The following is a 23,177-nucleotide window of genomic DNA, read 5'->3' as shown; positions in this document are numbered from 1 at the left end:
ACTTGCCTAACCTTGAGACTTACCAGTCTGTGTGTAACACAAACCAGGATGCAAAGCATGCATGACACAGGTGCACTAGATTACTCCTGAGACATCTATGAAGAGAGGGATCCTTTTGTGCTGTGTGTGCTGCACGGTTATCACCGGCATTTGCATGAGGAGAAAATCCAGGAGGGCATTTGTCTGGGGAAGACACAGCTGAGCTGTTTGGAAAGGATTCACCTGGGCTTCATTGCTGCAGTGTCCCTGAATCGGAACAACTTGGCAGCCATAAATACGCAGCAATAATGTGACACTTTTGAGAAGCCCATTAACCTACTGCAAGGCTGAGAATTAAGCATGACCATAACTAAGTTGAGGACAAGAGGTGTAGAAAACCTTTAACAGCCAGAAATTCATTTACTGACACCTATGTTTTAGGGTGGCTGGCCAAAGCTGTTACGGCATGACGCTGCTTCTCCCCCTGGAGAGCTGTGGCAGTTTGGAGCTGGTGGGCAGGTACAGCACTGGGGCACGGCAGTCACACAAGCAGAGAGGGGAGGCAAAGCCCGTTCCCCTCAGACGGGCTGGGGGACACCGCATGAGAAGATTCCAGTGGAGTTTGCATCTCCAATTTGCCTATTTCCTCTTTCATATAGATTTGATTTTTGTCCTGTACAAGGCACAACAGCAGAAAAATATCACACCTGGTTTTCTTGCTCGTTAACATCCCCATGACAAGACACCAACTGGGTATTCCTGGCTAAAGGGCTCAGGCCTTACAGGGAAACCTCCTCAGAGGCTGTCCCGGGATCAGACTTCCACAGCTTGCTCACAGGCCTCCTGCATTGACAGAAACCCTGCCAGGTATATATGAAATTTCAATCACACACTGAAAAACACACCCAACTCAGGAAATATATTTCCATCTAGAAATATTGTGCCTTTTTTTAGTCACAAGGGCAACAAAAATAATCCAGGGGGAAATACCCTTTAATTTCCAATTGATTTGCACTTGGCATTCAACTATTTGTTTCCTATTGATTGAATACTTACCTAAAGATAGATTTGCTTAAGCACCTGCTTAACAGCTTTCCTAATTCCAGAAATATAGGATGTTTGTGAACACATTGCACAGCACTAGTTCTCCTGTTTGTTTTTTTTTACTGGTAGGAACTGGAATTTCCATTCTGCAAGAGACTTCTCATTATGAAATATATTTTTGATACTAGCAATAAAAACACACAATTTTGAGCAGAATGAAAATATGTTAACAATCTTTGTCACTATACAGGGAGACAAGGGAAAGGAGCCAGAAAGCACATCAGATTGGGATTTGCCTAGTTATATTTGAAGGCTGCAGGTAGCTTAAAATACCCCTAGGACACTGGAAAGCACAGAGCTGCTAGTGGAGGTCCCAGACAGCCTGTGTACCTTCCAGGCTGCTGCATGGCAAGAACCTATTGGGCAAACCTGCTTCTTAACAGTGCCGAACCTAGTGTCAACAGGATTCACACAATGCAATATAGGCAAATCACTGTTTTCCAACTGGAAAGGAAAATTTCCGACCAGGGCTTCTTAACTGCTTGGAATTGTTAGCACCCCATGGAGGCTGTTGCATTTGGAGCTCACAGAATATCACTGCGAAACTTGAATCATTTGCAGCATTATTTATATATATATATTTTTTTTGGAAACAAGTCTCTCTCTCTCTCTCTCTTTTTTTTTTTTATTAGCACAGAAGTTCTGAGAACCCAGTTTCATTATTTCACATTCAAATGTTCCCAGGCCAGATGTGTGTAAGGGGCAGAATGAGCTGCTGTAAACTTGACTTTTTAAATGACTTTTTACTCAATTTTCTTCCCAGTATTCACAGCAATGAGCTTATTTAAATGGAGTAGCTTATTAAACTGCCTAGGACAGAAATAACATTAAGATGATATAAAGGTGAAATGTAAAATGATAATCCACCCTAAGAAAGCTACTGTGAGTCATTTAAACTAGGCAATGTTTTACTTTTTTAATTAATTCAAAAAATATTCCTTTTACAGCACTAAGTTTTCACTGCAAGTAAAAACTATGGCACACTGACACAGGACTGTGGTTAATAATTAAAGCTAGGGCTAAAATCTGCAGTCCCCACTGAGGTGAAACACACAGTTTTTACACCCACCAGGCAATGTCTCCCTGTAGAAACAAGCATACTGTGATTTGGGCTGAAACTGATTTTGTTCTGCTTTTTTCTTCTCTTTCCTTTTTTTTTTTTTTTTTTTTTTTTTTTTTAATATAACTCCACACTCTAAAACAGCAAGTGAGAAAGACTTCAATAATCAGGAGGATCCCAGGATTAAAAGAAAGTATTTCAAAACAATAATAATGGGAATAAATTGCAACAGATGAAAAATACTTTAATAGGCTTATTTCCCCCACCTATACAACAGACTTCTATTTTCTCCTCAAATTTGAGTGATAACTTCATTACACTTTCAAAATGAAAGCTAGTTGTCATTTTCACTTTTTTAGTAACAAATATTAATTTTGGCACCAGAGAGTCGTGGGCTCAGAAAAGGCTGTCTCATGGAACATGTCTTTTTTAAAACACTTCATTCATTTTCACCTTCTACAGCTGCAATGGAAACCTAAATTCCCAGTTTTACTCTCCACTGACAAGAACAAGTACCTTCCTGGAAAGTGAACTTGTCACAGAATGTATTTTAAAATGGTAAAGCAAGAAAGATCTAGGTTGTTCCTCCAAGGATTTGGCTACAACACAAGTCAGGAGCTAACTCAGATCTCTTTGGCTCCAATGCAGTGGAGCTCAAGAAATGAATAATAGAGATCCAATTGAGGAATTTCCCTTTTCTCCAGTGGACCAGCAAGACTCAAAGTTATTCTTATGCTGACTTTAAAACCTGCATTAAAAAGCAGGATGTGAAAACAATGGGTGAAAGGTACTGTGACACCTAGTCATAGTTACTTGATTGAAAGGTAGAAAAAAGAAAGTGGGTGAGCGCTCTCCCTGTAAAAAGAAAGCTTATTCTATGAAATTCAAGTGTCTAAGTACTGTTCCACCCACTGAGCAGGAGACAAAAATGGCTAGGAGGGGTAACTTCCGCATTAAGTTTTACTATTACAACTTTTGTCTTACAACATATAAATAAAACCTTTAGGCATATTTATTCTTCCCCAGCTCTGTACTCTAAATACCCAAATGGACCATTTCTCTCAATTTTTAGCAGCCAAATCTGCTACACATCATTATTTCTAGATTGCACGTATGAGCTACATCCTCCATTTCAGTTGCAAGGCTTGGGCTGAAGGAATGGTGGCAATAAAATGACCGCTACTTTAATATGAATGACACTAGCTGATAGGTATCATTCACTGGCCTTTCATTTGTCAATAGATATCCTGCCCTTCCTCACTCAGCAATGTGCTCTGGCAAGTTTATGACTGATACATCTCACACAGAACCACTCTGAGCTTTGCTACAAGTAAAAAAACGTTGTCCAGCAAGTTGCCTGCTAATTCCAGATACAACTTATCACACTTAAAAGAGGAAAACAAACATGGCTGTTAAAACAAAGGTCATTTTACCATCAGTTCCTGCTTCTTCATTGCTTTCAATCATTTCATCCCTTAGAGTTCACTCTTGAAGCTCAAACATTCTGGCCTCAGTACAGCAAAAGACTTACCTGTGGATATGTAATTCACTCCACATTAAATGCCGTTATTCTCTCACCCAGAGATACATCTTCCTCGTGTACATTTTTATTTTCATAGTTATTTCCTCAATAGGTGATTAACAGGCCATTGGAAATAAAAGTTCAAATGTATCTGCAGTCAGGTGTAGACAGTAATTAGGAGTTCTGCTTTGAAAACCAGTGGAATTTTAGATAGCCTTTAAGGGCAGTTTTCCCTTCTGTGTATCTCACATATCACAAAATAAATTAACCTTACATGGGACCATAAACACTCACATATAAAACTCACTGTACAATTACCTTAAAGGAGGCTATAACGAGGTGGGGATCAGTCTTTTTCCACGCACCAAGTGATAAAATAAGAGGAAATGGCCTTAAGTTGCACCAGGGGAGGCTTACATTGGATATTAGGAAAAAATTCTTCACTGAAAGGTTTGTGAAGTACTGGAACAGGCTGCCCAGGAAGTAGCTGAGTCACCATCCCTGGAGGTCTTCAAGAAATGTGTAGATGTAGAGCTTAGTGACGCGATTTAACTGTAGACTCGGCAGTGCTAGGTTAAAGGTTGGACCGGATGATCTTTTCCAACCTAAATGATTCTATGATTCTATATATAGAGCTAAAAGAAGAACCTGAGGAAACTTCTAAAATATAGCCCAGAAATTCCTCATGTATTAAAAAAAAATCCTAAAATAGCTTTCTGATGTATAAAAGAAATTGATTGTTAGAAAGTAAAGTATTACAAAAAACTGCTCCTTGGCATCATTCCAAAGTAAATTTTAAATCCACTATATGTTTTCATACTACTAATGTACATTCATACTTATCACTATTTCCAGACTTACAAATGAAGTCCACATAGCTAAGAAATGGAAGAAAGAAAAATCTTGTAATAGGTTTTTCAAAATTTAGTTTGAAATTATCTCAGAATTCACAAGGACAATAGTCCTCATGTCACAGACAAAGTCTTCAAACGTGGACAACTAATGGAAATGAAATATCCTGAACCTCACAATACTTTATCGGCTATTTTAAAAAATAGCCTGAAGAGCAGCACCTCTCTCAAACAATTTTTTTTTTTAATCAGTCAGCATTAAGGAAAATACCTGGAGGGTTTGTTTCTTTTTCCCTCTGACGTTTCAGAATGGTGCTAGTGAGTTTATCTACAAAATTCAAGCTCTGCATGGAAATACAGACCAGATCCAACAAGCACCTTGCTCAGGAGGAACAGCTGGCTCATCCTTCCCATGATACCTGCTCAGCCTTGCAAGCAAGAGTTGTGCTCCCTCAGAGGTGCTGTGCATACCAGGTGTACAAAACATCAAAACCCAAACAAAGATGGTCACCATCAGGCATCTGTCAAAAGCTTTAGATTAAGAAATAATGCCACTAGTTACCCCTAGGGAAAAGTGGGACTTCCCACACTAGTCTTCTACTAACCTAAGGCAGAACATACTCATCTGATTTAAAGCAATCTCCCCACATGGATCAATTTGTACAAGCAAATAGCTCGAATTCATCACCTGAAGGATTCCACACCAGGAGGAAGCTCTGCCTTGCGGTCTATTCATCCCCAACACAAAACATCTGTTCCCCTACAGCAGAGCTCTATAGATTTAGAATATGCAAGACGGCAAACACGGTAACAGTGAAAGTCAGCGGTGTATTTGGACCAAAATGGAGTATTTCATCTTGCTGGAACTTTCTCTTACAAACACACGTGCCATGAAAGCAACTCGGCACAATAAATTTCATTCAAAAGAGTGAGCCCAACTAACTATGAATGCACAAATGTCTGAGGGTCATAACTACAGTAATAATAAGCATCAGGCAATATTTTCCAGGACTATGCCCTAATTTTGACTTTTTGGCTAAACTGTTTCTTCACCATCTGTTTTAAAATGGTCCTCACGGGTGACTGGCTTATTAATAGACACCTTTTGCATTTTGTACTTTCTACTAGAATTTAAAAGATGTTAAATTAATTACTTTTTTCTTTTTGTAAGTAGGTGATAGTAGCTCCTCCCAGGAAGAGGCTGATAAGCTTCATCAGTCATTTTGCAAGTCTCATAACAAAGTCAAAGTAGGCTATAGCTTATGTTTAGCATCAATATTAGCCTAACATGCAAGAGAAATTTTAAACATCCTTGTAACTTGTGATGCACTGAGATATAGGTACACAACCTGGCAGATCTTGGATAGCTCTTTTGTTTATAACAACCTGCTAAAAAGTCCATGAAGTGATGGGGACATGCAGTCAAACAAACCCAATTTGTCAGTCCTCGTGCAAGAAGCTGGGGTTTTGAGCACTAATTAGCTATGGCAGGGAGTACCTTAGACTCAGCATGCACAAGGTACTTACAGCCAAGAGATGACAGGTAAAGAAACCTTTACAATTGGAAGGAAAGTATCTCTAATCTGGCTACCCCAACTGGCTAACTATGCAAGCTTTTCGCTTGCAGAGAAAGGCAAGCGAAACACAGACACTGTGTGGGAAACAGACCCCAGAGGGGAAAGCTATAGGGCAGATGTGCTCTGGCCAGCTGTCTATTCCCTGAATTGCACCTAGGAGGATACGCAGCTTTCTCTGCACATGATTTACTGTTGCTTGAAAAATGAAGTAACAAAACAGACAACCACAAAGATAGGAAGAAAAAAAATCACCTAAATGTGTGAAAAGTAACACTGCCAAGACTTCACTGTATGAGCAGCTGTACAAATACAGAATTGAATGACAGACCTTGTACCCCAAAGAGCTTGCTAAGGCTCTGAGGCATTACAAATAGCCATTAATAATTTGTCCAGTATGTGGTGCACACTTAGACGGAGGATGTGCAAGACAGAGTGGTGATAAGAAGGCTCTCGTGAGGTTCAATACAGAACACTTGGATCTGATGCTCTGAACACTGTATTCCCCACATGGCCATGTGTATGTTGTGTTACCAACACCGCTCTTTTTTTTGCACTATAATGTCTAAACAATGCTGGGGGAATTTCTTTGACTTTAGAGCTTTTCTCACACAATCTGCAAGAACGGAAGGTAGAGAAAGAAGGGCAAGAGGTGAGGGGTACAGGGAAGAATCAAGAGGAAGAAGAATTGCAAATCCTTTCTGATCAGTCAGAATTCAGAAATAGCCAAGTGTTTCTAAAGGTTCAAAATGACATGCTTGTCAGACCACCAGCAAGTGTTATTCTAGATGGGGTTGTAGTTGGCAATTGCACTGCCACGGGAAATTCCAGCCCAGATGCTGTAAATCCTGATCAACATCCCCCAAGGTTACAAGGGCCATGCTTTCCTTTTCTGGAGGAAAAGAAGAAAAGCACGACACAAAGCAAAACAAACAAACAAACAAAAACCATACCCATTTTCCTCCTGCTTTTTCCATACTGAAAACCATACTGCATTTTCCTCCAGTAAACCTTTGGGAAAAGAATAGGAAAAACAGCGGCCAATTTATATGCACTACGCAAGCAAAAGAAGAAATCCAAACCAATCCTATGAAACATTTCATTCACAACACTGAGCAACAGCTACTAAAAAGTATCTCCCACCACAGCTTTACTAGAGTCGGGGGCAGGCAGCTCTGAGAAGCACTCAGGTCATCTCTCACCAGATCATTATCAAAATAAATAATGATTCTGTGTGGCACTGATAGCCTCTAATACACTAATTACAGAAAATAGCAAAGTATGTCCTGGAATTCAGAAGATGAAAGAAATATATTCTCTTATCTCTGTCATGTGACAGGACAGCATTCCCTCCACCCCCTTCTCCCCCATATTTTGCAGTATTTTGTCTAGTCTGTTTTAAATTTCCAAAGTCTGGTACTTCCCCAGCTTTCAAACAATTTCCTCAGAATGTTTCATTGGCTAAGATTGCCTGACGATGTTCAGATTAAATGTACGCTTTTCTCCATCTCAGTCACTCTGTGCTATATTTCATGGAGAAAAAAAAAAAAAAAAAAAAAAAAAAAGATAAACAGTTCTTTCAGCCATGTGCCCCTGACAAAAGGAATAGTTGCAGTGGTGCAGAGGATGTATTATGATATCCTGGAAAGCCATGGCATTGTGTGGCAAGTACCCACCTGTTGAGAGGGAGCCACTTTTCCACAGAGGGTGCAGTTTCCTGGAGGAATCTCTCACTCCTCCATAGCCATACTATGACAGGTTTTTGTGGCAACTCTCCATGCCATCAGTTTCACTTCGCTCCCATTGCCTCCCATGGGCTAGGTGCAGAAAAAGCTGGCCTTGCTGGAGCCTCCACAGTCAGGCTGTTTCTTGGCACTAAGAGCCACCTCGGATATACACAGCCTCTCTCACAAAGCCTCAAATGTTTTCTTCACATGAAAGGTCAGTAACTAGACAAAGTCAATATGTAAGAATCCTGCTGAATTAGTATTGAATTTCTCTGCTGTATTTCTGGTTGAAATTCAAGTCAAGAGAGGAGCGCTGATCCACACTTTTCTTACCATTCAGCTAAATTGCTGTAATGCATTTCACTGCTAAACCTGCTGAACCCTCAGGTGTGGTTGCATTTTAAGACTCCAGAAATTCACACATCAATGAGAATGTTTGCAGTGACCTGCTGCTGTTCTCCGTAGGAGTGAGGAAGTCTCTGATATTCCTCACAGCCTTTTGAAACCCATGACTATTTATTCATTACTTTAGTGCACAAGCCTCTTTAGCTTTTAACCTCTTGCCAACTACACAATTATTTTGCACATTAAACAGTCAGCAGCTAGGCACTGTTTACTCATTTCATACACCGCTCCTGTGGTTTCACTTAGCCAGATGAACTGCCTTCCTAGCTCCCAACCAAGGATGCAGGAAAGGGCTCTACTGATGAAGGATTTAGGACAGTCCTAAATCCTTCCAAAGGAGGATGCACCAACTCAGTGGCAGATAGAAACAGAACAGGCTGCAGAAAGCCATGAGCTAGCGCAACGTGAGCCAGGAAGCTCACGCAGCTGAGCGCAGCAGCACAAACACAACTCTACAACACTGAAGCCCTTCTGGCTCCCCATTTCTCCAGCTGCAGTAGGGAAGGATAAAAGATGGGGAGTTCAGGGGGTGAGCTTTGGTCAGTGTGAAGCCAAAGGATGCTGCAGCATCAGTGATCACTGTCTTGTGGTTAAAGCGGTGACCCCTGCACCAGCTGCCCTTCAGCACAGCACTTCTGTGCTCAGGGTCTTTGTCAGTCATGTCCAAACAGACTGACAAAGTTCCAGGTTAGCAAAGCAGCCTAACTAGTTTCTCCTATATCCCGTGAATGAAATGAGGATGATTCACAAAATGCACATTTGCCTGGAGTTCAAAGTAGGAGTTAGAGACACCTCTATTATTTGCTAGATGGAAAGCCATGTATTATCTTAATATGCCTGACACATGGTTCACTTCTGACCCGCAAGGTACACGGATATTGCATACAATAACAGAAAAAAACAAAGCAGATGCATGTCATGATGGCTTGATGCTGCCTCTTGCCTAAAGCAATTTGATATAATTAGCCATCTCACAAGTAAAACCTTTTGATTTCATTCTTTCATCCATTTAAAATAAAAACTGTACACTAGCATGGAGAGCTTGTCATTTTAATACACTTTGATGTTTGCGAGCTTTGAAATATCATGTTCAAATTTGTATGTAAATTTGTGTTTCCAATTACATACTCATTAGTTCTTCTGGAACTTCATCTTAATATTCGCAAAATGTTTATAGCTTCCTCTGTTGTTTTCCTGAATTGCTTTAGAATGACACCCAATGTATAAAAAACAAATGAAGAAATCCATTAACACTCAGTAACTTTCTTAAACATCACATTTAATTTCTAAGGATGTTAATTTGTCACTTCAAAAAGTTCAATTATCTATGCACACACCATCTGATAGCATATTAAAAATCATAAGCAAATGGTTTTGCATCTATAGCATTTTCAGCCTCCAGAAATGCCCACCTCCACTGCCTCCTCACTTGAAATGCCGATAGCATTTTTCGCTGTCTTTAATGAATGTTTTGGTATACATGAAATACTAGCTCACATACTTTGATGGAGCGAAATCGGTATTACTGCCTAGACTTCAATGGAACAAAGCAAATTTACAGCAATGATGAATACCGATAATTTTTGTTTAGTTATCCACCACCAATAAAAACATGAACAACATTTTAAACTCAAGAGTGAAGTAAAAGCCTTGCTGTTAAAACAAATACACTAATCCCCACTGCCAGAAAAATCAACTTTTGGGTGAAACTTAGAGCTCACTGGTAAGTAAAACACTAAATACACAGAATGAGAGGAGAGAAGGGCTGGGAGAGAGCACGAGGTCATCTGGGACCTGGCGCCACCCCACGTGGGAGACATATGGGCAGAAGGGAAACGCACCCTGGCAGATGCTGGTCTCACCTGTTCCTGCAGACCTCCCTTCCTAGAGACTACAATTTCCCCAGGCTGTCACTATCAGATTTCTTCTACTGTCTACTTTATAAACATTATTTCTCTACATGATGTGTCAGAGCCCCACAGTACTAACTGAAACAAAGGAAATCCCAAACTGATAATGCAGCAGCGTCCTATTTAAAAGGATGCAATTTGGAAGACAATCGCTGGGAATATTATGACCAATTAAGACAAATTTACTGTTACTGTACATCAAAAAGAAACCGTGCAATACGTGCACAAGGGGCAGGGCTTTCCCTGTTCCTGCATTCGAAGTGGATACAGCTCCACTGGACCCCAATAAATGACAGCTTGCTCAACCTATCATCCTCTCCCTCCACTTCAGCTAAAACTTGCAGTCAACAGAACAGCAAAGAAATTACCAAGATAGAGGCTAACTCCATCAAAATGAAACCACGTCAGCTTTTGTACCTATTATGTGCTTCTGATGTCAGCAAAGAACACTATAAGCAAGCATTACATCTGCTCATACATGTCACTATTCATCCTAGCAGGCCTGAAAACGTAACAAGCTTCTTAGCACTAATAAATCTACAACAATATGTTAAGGGTTTTTTAATGACTTTAAATTAACGCTGATCTTCTTAATTAAACTTTTTTAATTAAGGAGTAAATCTGTGCATGAAACAGATCAATTTATTCTAGCATGCCACCAGCATACAAGATAGATATTACAGAAACTCTAGCAATGCAGATCTGCATCTTGCTCCTACAGAGCCAGTTCTCTTCCTACAGGCAGACGACAGTAATTGCAGTTCAGAGAGTGGCAGTAAGTCAGATAAAATTTGTAGCACTGTCTCAAGGTCTGACATTTGAAATGTGCAAGGCTCAGCAGAAATCTAAGAGTTAATTTTGAGAATTTTTGAAAATTAGGTCTTGGACATTTCTCTCTTTCTCTGAAAGCAGTATCTTAAAGTAATTATCTAGAAGAGCAGAAACACAGCGAAAGTCCACAGGACTACCCTGTGAAATCATAACCAAAACTATTTATCAGCAATAACTTAAAAATAAAACAAACTCAAAGTCTTCTTGTGTTCCTCTTCAGCTTTTCCAGCATTTTGGGTATGGTGAAAGCGACTATATGCAGGAATTACCAGTGATTTCAACATGAAGTGGAAGGAACAGAAATGCTTTTGACATTATTTTAAAGTACTCCCAAAACCCATAATTTCAGAAATGAGTATTTGTGTGTAATGAAGTAAGAGATCTTATTTTACTGCCTTTCTTTCCAACTGGCAAAAAGAATGAAGTTGCAGTGACTTCAGCTGCACGTGATACCCACAAATTAGACATGGGCTCCATGGAGGTACCTGCCTTCAGGGTCATTTGCCATCTGCTTCCATCAAAAAGAAACAAAACAGCACCATGAACTCCAACCAGGCTGAGGCCAGGCCAGTGGGACCAGACATCCTCACCATCAGGTGCCACTCCACAGTCTTGCTGCAGAGTTGGATGCCCTCTGGCATGTCTGCAACACACCTGGAGCAGGAGCAAAAAGCCCCTAAAACAGATGAGCAAAGTCCCCTGGGCCTGAAAACTGTAGGGTTGTTTCTTTCTCCTCTGTAGTATTTTAGGGCTGGGAGATGAGGCCAGCTTCTTAGTGCTTCTCCCTAGAGTTAGCTCTCAGAGGAGTAGTTTGTTTAGACCAACAGTAGAAACATGCTCTGAATTCATTGTAGATGTAGACAAATGCCTGCACAGCACAAACATTGTTGGAGGTGATTACAAGATACTCACTTCTCCTGGTCTAGATGAGAGACTAACAGATGGTGTTGTGGTGCAGTTTCCGGGTTCTCTCATTTGTTTTAGGGAGAATCTCTCACTAACTAAAGCTCATTCTTGAAAGGGGAGATCTCAATAACTTGTCATATAAGCTACACATGGAGTGATTTTGATATAGCAATAATGTCTGTGTGACCCTTCCCCCATAATTATAAAGTGTTTTTTATTCTTAAAGACATGCTTTTTACCAATTGTAGTCTGCTCCCCTTACCTGATGCTAAAAGATCACAGATTTCAGTTTATATTGTAGCTTTCTTTAAAACTGGACTTGGAAGGGTAGTTCACCTACCTTCACAGTTCACAACGACACACCGATGCAGCATTTGTGATGGGGATGGCAGGTCAGAAATAACTGGCATCTCTCAGACCAGAAAGAAACAGAGGAAATAAATGACCATTTCGGAGCAGCAGCTGATGCGGATTACAATTGTGACTGTGCTGGCAGGGCACAGACGCTTCCCTGCAACAGGTTTGAATTCACAGAATGCAGGTTTGTCTGAGTTTCTTAGCTTGACAATACTTGTTAGCATTTTAGTTATTCTGTTAAATAAAAGCAAAAAAAGTTCATACCTCCCTTATTGATTAATGGAGGAAAAGTCCAAAGGGTTATTCATACAGTATTAACTTGCATATACATGGCTTAGACGAGCATACATATTGACCGTGCAGCGTAGCTATTTCTTTTCTGCTGAAAAGAAATTGGTCAGCAGAGTTAAGCAAGCATCCAGCCACATAAGCATTCCCAGGGAGCAGAGTCTTACTCCGAATTCTCTGCCACACCTTTTAATCCTGAACACAGCCAGGGCGTCTGAGAAAGGAGCCCCAGTCTAGGACAGGGGGCTGCTCAGAACCCAGGCCTGAGTGACATTCCCCAGCCAAGCACACTCTCATTGCTCTCTAATGTTCTTGTTCTCACTCATGCATAGGTCTTCTATCATCATAACCTTCTGGAAGACTGATTTACCTGTCCTGCTGGAAGTTGCTTACTTGTCAGGATCTTGGCAGATAATCTGCCACTAACCTTGTCTGAGAAGTTACTGTGACATTCACACACAGTGACAAGCAGCACGCACACACTCATTAAAAGAAAAAAAAAAAAAAAAAAGAGGTAGATCCTACATTCTTCCTGCTGCAGGTGTTAGTGATACACTTATGAAACTGAGCAAAACAGTTCCAATAAAGGAATAATGCTGTCAAACCTTCAGCAAAACCTCAACCCCAAGGTCAAAAATACTCTGATAATTGTCTAACAAGATTTATGATGTTCCTCCTCCTATGTGCCCTTAACTGGTCCATACGGACTCGACTTCTCCCCACAGTCAGCAAGCTCTTCCAGTTGAATCTTACACTCCTCTGGGCATGCTGTGGGATTCCTTCTGCTCTTGCTGTTGGAGGAATGCCATGATGAAGTAACAAGTGAGTGAATCCTACAGCAGTGGGAGGTTACTAGAACCATTTCCCTACACTTGATTGGTCTTTTCTCTCAGTTCCATTTAGAGCATTTCTCTTTCTTTTTAGACTACCTGCCAGACTGCAGTCTCTCCTGGATCTTGACAAACATTCAGAACCAATCCTGCCTTTGGTAGCACTGATTTATGAAGCCCTTATTGGGATAGACTTAATCTATCACAGGAATTGTTTTTTCCTCTCAGAAGTCAGTATAGCAGATGTGATAAAGCACCTGTATAATAGGCTTTCTGCACTGCTGCTGCCCGAGGATGTGGTTTACCACACTATTTGTGAATTATGGCTTCATTCGGAGCTTAAGTAAGCCTGGGTAGGGTGAATGAATTACAAAAGTGAATCGTGGAGATGACAAACACATGGAACACAGTGGCTCAAGCTCTCGCTGAAAGAAATGAATTGTTTTTTTGACAGCAGAAGGCAGAAGATGCTGCTTGTGTTAAGACTGTCGAAAGCAAATAATCTAGTATAATAAAACATCGGAGGTGGAAAAAGACTGTATCGCAATTATTTTCCCCTTCCTACCTGCTCAGGTATGACTAGGAATATTTTTTTCTCTTTGTCCAGCTGCATTTCCTCGTTTAGTCTCTAAGCCACCTTGCCCATTAGAAGCTTACCAAAACTTGCTTGCATGAAAATCCAGGTGCAAAATTTGATCCTACACTGGATTTTGGATTGTTTGCCCAAAGACAAAATGTGTGCCACTTCTATTTAAATATTCCAAGACTGAACAGCACATAATTATTTTCTTTCAAGATTGAACCAAATACACAGATTTAACATCAACACGTGGTGTATGTATTGACTTCATCAGTTTACCTTCAATCCACGCTCTTCGTATGCAGAGTGCTCATTTCAGGAAGATGTGTGTCTTTACCTCATGTAGAGAGGGAGAGAAAAAGGGGGAGTTAATTTTTTGCTAGTTCATCAGACAAATTAACTTGAAATACTCCATCAAGGAGTGACCAACTTGTAGATTTAGAGCGCTGTTCCTAATACTGGAGGTGCAGTGCAATCTTTCAGCCATAATATATTAAGTATCATAATTTGCTGCTCATTTTTTCAGTTATACCATTTATAAATAAGATGCCATTTATGACATATTAATTTGTAAATCTTTCCCCAAAGATTTTTTTTTTCCTGAATATGCAAAACATACAATTGAGAGCTGCTTTTCTCCTTATCAAGGCGATTACTGTGGAGTTCTGGGTTCTCCTGTAGTTAAGGCAGGATTACTGTGTGTTGGAGAGCTTTCAGTCAGCCACAAAGAACTGAAAAGTAAAGATCTAACCATTTGAAATGTATCTAAATGAGGAATGTGAAACAAAGCGCAGCCAACTTCAACTGAAATGTCACATCACATAATGAATTTACACTCTGTAGGGCGAGAGGGAAGTTTTGCATTTATTATCTTTCTCCTACACCCTTGGCCTTGTGTCAATTCAGGCAATAGTGACAACGTGGTTCATTAAAAAGGCAGTATAGACGTCAACTGCTTTCTACACAGCTTCTAAAACCCTTCATTCATTCGATTTAATGCTCATGGAATGAGACCCAGTAGTTTGGGGGAAAAAATACAGCCTGAAAGACACCTTTTGCAATTCTATACAATTCACTGAGCATCCGTATCTGTAATGATTACACTAAAAACTCAAAAGACTCCCCAGAAGATTTCCTATTTATTACAGCTCTCTCATTAAGATTATATAAAATGATACACAATTGTGTAATCTTTTCCGTATGGCGTGAAACGCATGAAAATGTGATTAACAACAATAAAGGAACAATATTTTTGGTGTGTTTTAGAGAAACAACCAAAATGAGGTGGATTTGGTAGCTAAAAGCCTGGGGCAAAGTCAGATCCGTTAACAGTTTCAGTTCATTTGTTTGGAAGGAACATAATTGGCTTGAATAAGATTCAAATATATCTGATCTTTTCCCCATTTAAAAAAATAAAAGATGAGCTTAATTGGTGACTTTCATATGATTCCATGGCTTATCAGACTCAATGGATAACAGGATTTTTTAAAAGCTTAAAACCTCAGCTTAGCTTAGCTAATTGGTTTTTCAAATACATACATTATTTTTTAAGAAGCTGCTGCTAATACAACTGCTTTTAGAATAACTTTTCCAAAGTACCCAAAGTGAGTGTATCGACATGACACCACTGATGCTGGACCATTTTCTGGTTTTATTTTAGAAGATCCTAACCTTTATTCAACGTGCTATTAAGTTCCACTGTGGCTCAGTGTTCTGGCACGGTTGAGCAGAGAGGATGCACAGCAATGATATATGTCCCAGCTGGTTCTTTCCTCACACAGGGCTCTGTTTACCTCCACTGATGGATCTTGAAATCAATACAGGACTTCTCCATCAAGATGGAAGATAAAGCACATGAAAACCTGCCAGGCTGTACAGGTGTGTGCTAGGATGCATAGCTTTATCAAAAGACTTATAGTGTGCCAGCAAGGGAAGAGGAGAAGCAAGTAACACACAAAAAAGAACATTTTCTTTTTATTTTAACCTGTTTGTGCAAGGACCATGGGAAATGCCCATTATACCTCTCAAGCAGAATCTCTTTCTTTCATTTGGTTATGATATTTTTTACTCAGAGGGTTCAAAGGAACTTGTTGTATCTGCACCAGTTGACTGAAAATCCACAGAAAGGAAAGCAATGCCTTTGAAAGTAAAATAAATAAAGAAATCAATCAAACCTTTGAAGTTTTTCCTCTGCCCAAGTATTCAAAGCCCTTGGCAGTGAAGAGGAGGATTTCCTGGTAGGAAGCTCTGTGCATCCTGGTAATACACAGGATGTTAGACTAGATGAAAACCTGACCTTTGAGATGAAGGAATTTATTTCTGTGGGGAAACAAAGTGAATCCTAGTTTAGCCAAAGGCAAAGGCATTTGTAATCAGTTAGGCCTGACTGAGCTAAGAGGGAAATACAAAGCCCAGAGCTTAGATGAAGGAAAGCCCTTGGGTCCTTTTAGCACTCTTCTCTGCATGCTAGCTTTGTATGAATAATTAAATAATACATCTGAGGATGTCATTTGATAACAGCTATGTCATTTGTCAACAGATATGTCGTTTGACTGGACACAGCTTCTAAAGTAAAATCTCTCACAAGAGACCACAATGCAAACTGACTTATGAAGAAAAAAAACATCAGTAAGCTTCCTACCTGAGAATCACATAATTACCAACGATATTTGGAAGTCTGTGGGAGCAAGATGACCCTCCTTGAGAAGGTATTTTGGGAAGGCCTGAAGAGAGATATTGTGCCTAAATCTGCTGCCATTAGAATACATGGAAGTTTTCCTTTAAATATTGTTTAAATCTGGTCTGGAAAGCAAAGTAAATGTGTCAAACAACTTCAAGTATGTTTGATCATGTTTCATAGTTCACCTTCCTAATCCACAGAAACAAATTAATATCCTAGATGGGTAAGTTATTCTATACATAATTATACCTCTGCATGTAAAAGCTACATGAGCTTATGGACAAAGAACCATGAAGCATTTTTGACTATCCATCACATGACTGCTCGGGCATTTCACTGTTCACAATAACAAGGAATGTACTCTGTTGAGTACACCGATGTACTCAACAGAAAGGTGGCCAGCCATCCTCCTCAAATCACCTTCTTCATTAACACATCTCCATCACTGTGATATTTATCAGGGGTTGATCATAATCATCTAAAACTAGCTGAATTATTGTCCATGAATAACAACAACAATTTGCAAGTCTGTGACTTCACTTCCTAACACCCCTCCTACCCCCAACTTTCCAAAGTATCTGTTTCTTCCTACTTGTTCTTTTGTGTTCTGGAAGTTCTCATAAGATTTAAAAGCATTTAACAAGAAAGGTTTCAAGGAAACAAGTAGATTTATTTTCTGTAAGGGACTTCTGAAGCAACTTATTTCTTACATGATCAAGCACTCTGTTTACAGATTCTCCACATTCTTTGCTCTGTTTTGCTTGAGATTCTTGGGTTGCATTGTTCTCATGATCCTCCTTGCAAAGACTTGGATAAAAACATCAAAAGCACACAGTGATCCTACATCCAACTGTTCCATTCAAATACCTTACCCTTAAAGGCTCACTCCTTTGTATCTGCTAATATTTATCCTTTCTATGCAGCTGTAGATTTAAGGTAGTTGTTTTGGGATGTTTTGTCTGTTTGTTTTTTTTAACTCCTTCTGTCTTTTTTCCTATTGATTTTACTCATTCACAAAGACTTTTTAAAGTTCTCAACAACTATTGTCAACTGAAAGCTTATGCTCACAGCATGCTTCTTGACATATTTTATCTAGTCCTGTCTCATTATATGAAATAGCCATTTTATCTGCCAGAAATGTCTTGATGCCACTGTAAAATAAATAATAATCTCAGACCATATCCTTTACTCTTTTTATAAGCATACAGACTTCAGTTAAATATAATTGGATGCATTCAGTTTTTTTAAAACCTTCCAAACAGCCCAATTTTTCTTTGAAGTGTTTAGAAATGCAGCCTGGAATATGTCTAAGGACATATTTACAGTCATTCAGAAATGGAAAATCCACTTCTTTTGTTCCTCATTTCCACAAGGAAATAATCACATACTTTAGCTGCAGAAAAATGATTGAGCCATCATTCCAGCAGCCTCTGCATTAAGCAGTGCCCACTCTTCAGTAGACCTCCCTAAGTAATTATGTGGAAATGGCCTTTATTATTTGCCTAGATTGATCCTGACTTTGCATTTATGGTTAGGTTTGTATCATACCTTATCAACGTTTCCATCTGCATCTTTAATGCTCTCTACCTTTAAATATTTTCTACAGCTTTTGTTCTCTTCTGGATTAGGTATTTTTCCTCTACTTAAGTGCTGTACATAATTTTCACAAATTATGTATCTATCTGAAGATTAATTTTCTTCAAAGTCAGCCTGTTTTTTGTGGGTTTTGTTTTTTTTGTGTGTGTGTGTGTGTGTTTTTAATAGATAATTTATTTTTCTATATTCTAGTCAATATTAACCTGGCCAAGAGAATCAAATCCATGGTTTTACAACTGCATAAAGTGTTACTATTATAAAAGAGGAAAATTAAGTTTTGTGTGTCTTCTTGGTGCATTTCACATTACATTTAATAAACATGAGTTATGGGCACAGAATTTTAGAGAGTGCTACCATGGTCTGAGCTGCTACTGAAAGCCAGCCTCATCAAACTCATCAGCAGACCAATAAATACAAAGACCAATTCCGATTTGATTGATTGTTTGCACTGAGACTACCTCACCTGTTCTAAGGTACATCAAATGAAGATACCTATTTGGTAATTCACTCTCAATAGACATCACTGTAATTTCTCAGGCCAAAGCCCTTAAGAAAGACCTTTAAAAATGCTTCAGTTCATCTTCTAAGTGGTCTATCAGAATTTAGATAGTCCAGTCATATGGTGTAAGGCTCAGCATGGATCTTTTTTCAGGATTCAGAATCTAGGCTTCAAAACAAACAAATAAACCCTGAAACAATACGGCATAGGAACACTTGGAAGAGACATAACTAGGATAAAAATAAATAGGCATTGACGCCTCCTGAAGCTATTTCTTTCTAAAATTCTCAGGAATAATATTCCCACCCACAGAATCCCCAAACCAGAGTGATTAATGCGTTCCCATCCACACATGACTTCTATCTGAATGCTTAAAATACCTTTTCTTGCCTCAGAAGGAACCTAGAATCACAGCAGGAAAAACTGAGTTCAGACACACAGACAGCTACTTGGTTAATCAAAGAGAAAAGCACATCCCTGATGCAACCAAAGCACCATATGGTAGTGTCTGCAAGACCCCATTCCTCGTATTTTCTAGCCCTGCTTAAGAGTGAGCATGAACTGCATCACAGCGCAGGGAAGTGCAGCACAACTAGCAAGCATGGCCAAGGTAGGGGGAAATGCCTCCTGTTTCACATGACTTTGAGAGAAATCTTCTGTTACAAGTCTTCAGTAAGAGAAGTTACAGGCCCAGAGTTCAGAACCTAAGAAAGGACTGGAACTGACAATTACTATATGTCACAGATGACAGTACTGTCCTATCATAAATCATTTTAGACATGTTACCACAGTCAAAAAGGAATGAAATCTAGAGTGTTGTGGCTTCTTGTGCTGATTTCCTGCTGCGTTTGTTCTCCTACTGATTTGAACAATGGGTTAAACTGCAAGTAGTCTTCCAGTGTCAGAGAGATTTTACACTGCAAAGGGGTGAGAATGATGAGCAATGTAAACGTGCAAAAAAAAAGATAGTACAGCAGAATGACAACAAAGCTACATTTGTGGTATGAACACAGGAATAGAATATTTTACTAGATTGGGCTTCTCTTGGTTGGTATTTTTCATGAGTTACTTCAGAGGCTGTTTTCAGAACTTACTTACCCTAGTCAAGCTGTTATCACAGATGTGAACATCCTCACTTCATTGCTCTCTCCATGATAGAACAAGCGTTAAACTTTCACGAGTTTAGGTTTATGATAATGTACAGAAGACAAAATTCCAATGCAGGTAGATGTTATGATTGCAAGCCATTAATGTTTTACAGATCTGTCAGCAGTGAATACTTAACAGCTGTGACTGTCAGACCTTACAGTTTTGTGGAAACAATCAGTACCTGTACACTGCTATCATATGCTCATATGAAAATATTTCTCACAGAAGTTTCTGGAAATAGTTTTCATTAGCAAACATAGTACTCCTCAAATATAGGAACTAAGTTCAACTGCAAACAATTCCTGCAGCATAACTTTAAAAGCTAAGGGTAAAAAAAAATAAAAAATAAAAATAAAGAACTAGACATCTTCTAAACACCAATGATTCAGGCTCCTTCAGTAGAAAGCCTGAAAATAAAGCTGTCCCATTTTAACTGAAATGATTAGTCTGGGGTTTACATGCAGACACGTCTGATTTCCAAATGTACTAACATGTTACCTGTGACACAACACTAGAGGAGTACAAAGAATGCACCACACCTCTGGAGCCTGTGCAGGTCACCTTGGGAGCCCCCACTGATGAACATGCTGCCAAGAACAACTGGAGTATCATTAACAGAAAAAGCCAGAAAAGAGGTCCCTTTCCCAAGAAAGAGAACATCTTGATTTTCAAACAAAGTATCTGCATCATGTTTCCTTTCCATTAACTCTTCTGTGTTCTCAATGTATAGATTTGTTTGCAAATTTTGTCAGAAAAAAAAAAGCTTTTTTAAAATTATTTTCTAAAAATACTGAAGTCAATCTAATCTAAAGAGTTCTATGCATCAGTATATTAAGAATAAAATGCTTTTGATAGGAACTGTTAGTATTTCTGATTTGCTAGATTTTTGGAATAGACTCTACAGTCTGTTTTTTTACTCAGCTTGGGGAACGCTTCCACATCTGACGGTCCTAAAACATTACAGAATTAAGACTTAAGAATCTTCCCGTTTGATTATCCCTACCAAAATATACTAATAAAAAATATACTGTTCTGATCTGGCCTGAAATCTACCACCTGCAAATGCCCAGGTGGTGTTTGCATCTGAGTGAAGCACAGCACATGCAATTCATTGCAAGATGAAAGCTTATGTTAACATTACAAACTACAAGTTCTTGTCTAGACTGGCACATCAAGAGATCATTTACTACTAAAGCTGAAGAAATCCACAGACACAGCCTCAGTACTCTGTACTTTAAGAGAATTTGAGCTCAAATACTGGAAACAGTTCTCAAAGCTGAATACTTAATCTATTTTCTCTCTTTTTTTTTTCACTTCTATTTTTGCACATTTCCAGAAAAAAAACAGCAAGAAGCAGCATCAGTTCAGTCATATTTCATTTAAAGAGTCCGATTTAGCTGTTAGATAGAGCAATGTGCTCCAAGTTCAATTTCTTCTGCTGCTTACCTATTTACATGTATCAACAAAACTGTTTCTCATCTATATTTATAGAGCAACAGAAAATAATGGTGTAGCTCTTTCAGTGAGTAAACTAAATAATAGCAGGGGTATAAATACAGATCACTGATGAATTAGAGACTGGGTGAACCTCTTTATTCTAATTGAATATTCACTTGGTGATTCATATTGCTTTGTTCCAAGGAAAACCCCATGGTGGGAGAACAATAGACAAGGAGATCATGTAAACACAGAGATTGCTCTTGGCAGGCATTTCTCCCCACTGTCCTCTCTCTGGGGTGGAGATGAAACAGTTGTGGATTTTAGATGCTTTAGAAATTTGCACTTTGAAAAGTCTTCCTAACAGCTAATACAAATCATGTTTGCTCCAACTTAAGGATATCAGTTCTTGCTTTACCCACCTAAGATAAGGAGACCAAATTCTCGTTCATTTTTCTGCAGTCCTGGTGTGTCCTCTATTCCTCATGCCCTTTCTCTCTCAAGCCTCTAGTTTTTCCTTCCTTTGGCCTACCTAACTATAGGCTAAATAACCCCCCAATCCAGCTGTGTTGTCTTCGCATATTATTATGCATTTATTATTAAAATAGTCCTTTAAGAATTGGCACATTTTACTAAGTGGCAATAACTGATGTGAAAACTTATAGTCACAAGGTTTGTACTGATCTCAATTGTACAGTTCTGTTGAAGCTACAGGGCTTGGCAGATTTAACCACAGGCTTCAAGGGAAGCAGAGTTTGTCTGAATATTTATGAATCTCTTTGGTTCAGACCTATTGGGTGCTCTATTTAAAACACTTATCTCCAGGTCTGTACTCTGCTAGCATCTGCATTAAAACAGAAAATGACAAACAGCTCATCACACACAGGGATGTGCTGCGACGTTTTCTCTTCTGAATCATTTCCAGTTAATCTAAGTGCACATCATGGTAAGTCCTTACATTCTTGAATAAATTTTGGCAGGCATGTTGTTTGAGATCATCTTGAATAGAAAGCTAAACAACAGGAGGAAGAAAAACTGTGCATGTTTGTTCCATGTGAGCACCTTCCTGTCCTAAAATCAGTTTTATCACATCCTAAACAGAAGAAAGCATACCCATGAATGCTGCTAGCTTCTACCAATACCTTTGATTATGCGGTTTTATATTTTGCTTTACCATTCTATCCCTCAGATTGGTCTTGAGAAATGGTACCATCATGTTGTAGTTATGCTGCCTGTTGCTGTGAGAACCAGTTGTATGGTAAAGAGGACATTAATCCCTTCTGTCTGTCATTTCTTCTGGGTAGGAAAACAAAGCATCTGTGTGAGAAAGTTACCTCTAGATTTAAACCTCAAATGGGATCACTGTTTCATAACAACACTTTTCCATCACGTAACAGCTTCAGGAGAGCTTTGATTAAGCCTGGGGTAGTATGTAGGGGGTAGCCTGAGCCTTATCACCCCTCTCCACCAGAGCAGGGCTGTTGAGGAGCAGCCCTAGGCTGCTGCTTTAGGGCCTGAGCAGGAAGCTGTGCTAGTCCACTGGCTCAAGTGCTTAAGGTCTCCTTAGTAGACCTCTTCAGCCATGTAGGTTTCACCACGTGCCAAAGACCCAGGAGGATACAGAAATGGCTTGTAGTTACCTTCACCATGCCATCCCTATCCTTCCTCTCTCAGACTGTGAGTCTAGGCTGATTTATGCACACCAAATAATTGCTGGGCTTTAGATATACAAATAAAATCATTAGATTTCAATTGGAGTAATACATCCCTTCCCAGCCTCAAGGAATACGCAGTTATACACCCATAAATATCTCTGCGTTGCTAGGAAGATACAGGACTGGATACACTCTCTCAAAGCAAGACCCGTTTGCAGGATGTAATCCCCACTCTGT

At 39.3% G+C, this 23,177-nt stretch overlaps 1 protein-coding gene across 1 annotated transcript in view; it reads right to left on the bottom strand.

Moving 5' to 3' along the window:
* LOC311439595 (uncharacterized protein) overlaps positions 1-23,177 on the bottom strand; it is a gene marked incomplete at its 3' end in the record, with an annotated part of 72,496 nt that overhangs the window by 2,346 nt on the left and 46,973 nt on the right. Inside the window, exon 6 of the mRNA XM_084525488.1 lies at positions 17,315-17,411. Within this exon, the coding sequence (XP_084381614.1) occupies positions 17,315-17,411 (97 nt within the window). The remainder of the gene's footprint in view (positions 1-17,314; positions 17,412-23,177) is intronic.

This window comes from Aythya ferina (assembly GCF_964211825.1).
Source record: "Aythya ferina genome assembly, chromosome: 7".
Lineage (NCBI taxonomy): Eukaryota > Metazoa > Chordata > Aves > Anseriformes > Anatidae > Aythya > Aythya ferina.
The sequence above is the reverse complement of the archived record's forward strand: the minus strand, read 5'-3'. Positions and strand labels throughout refer to the sequence as shown.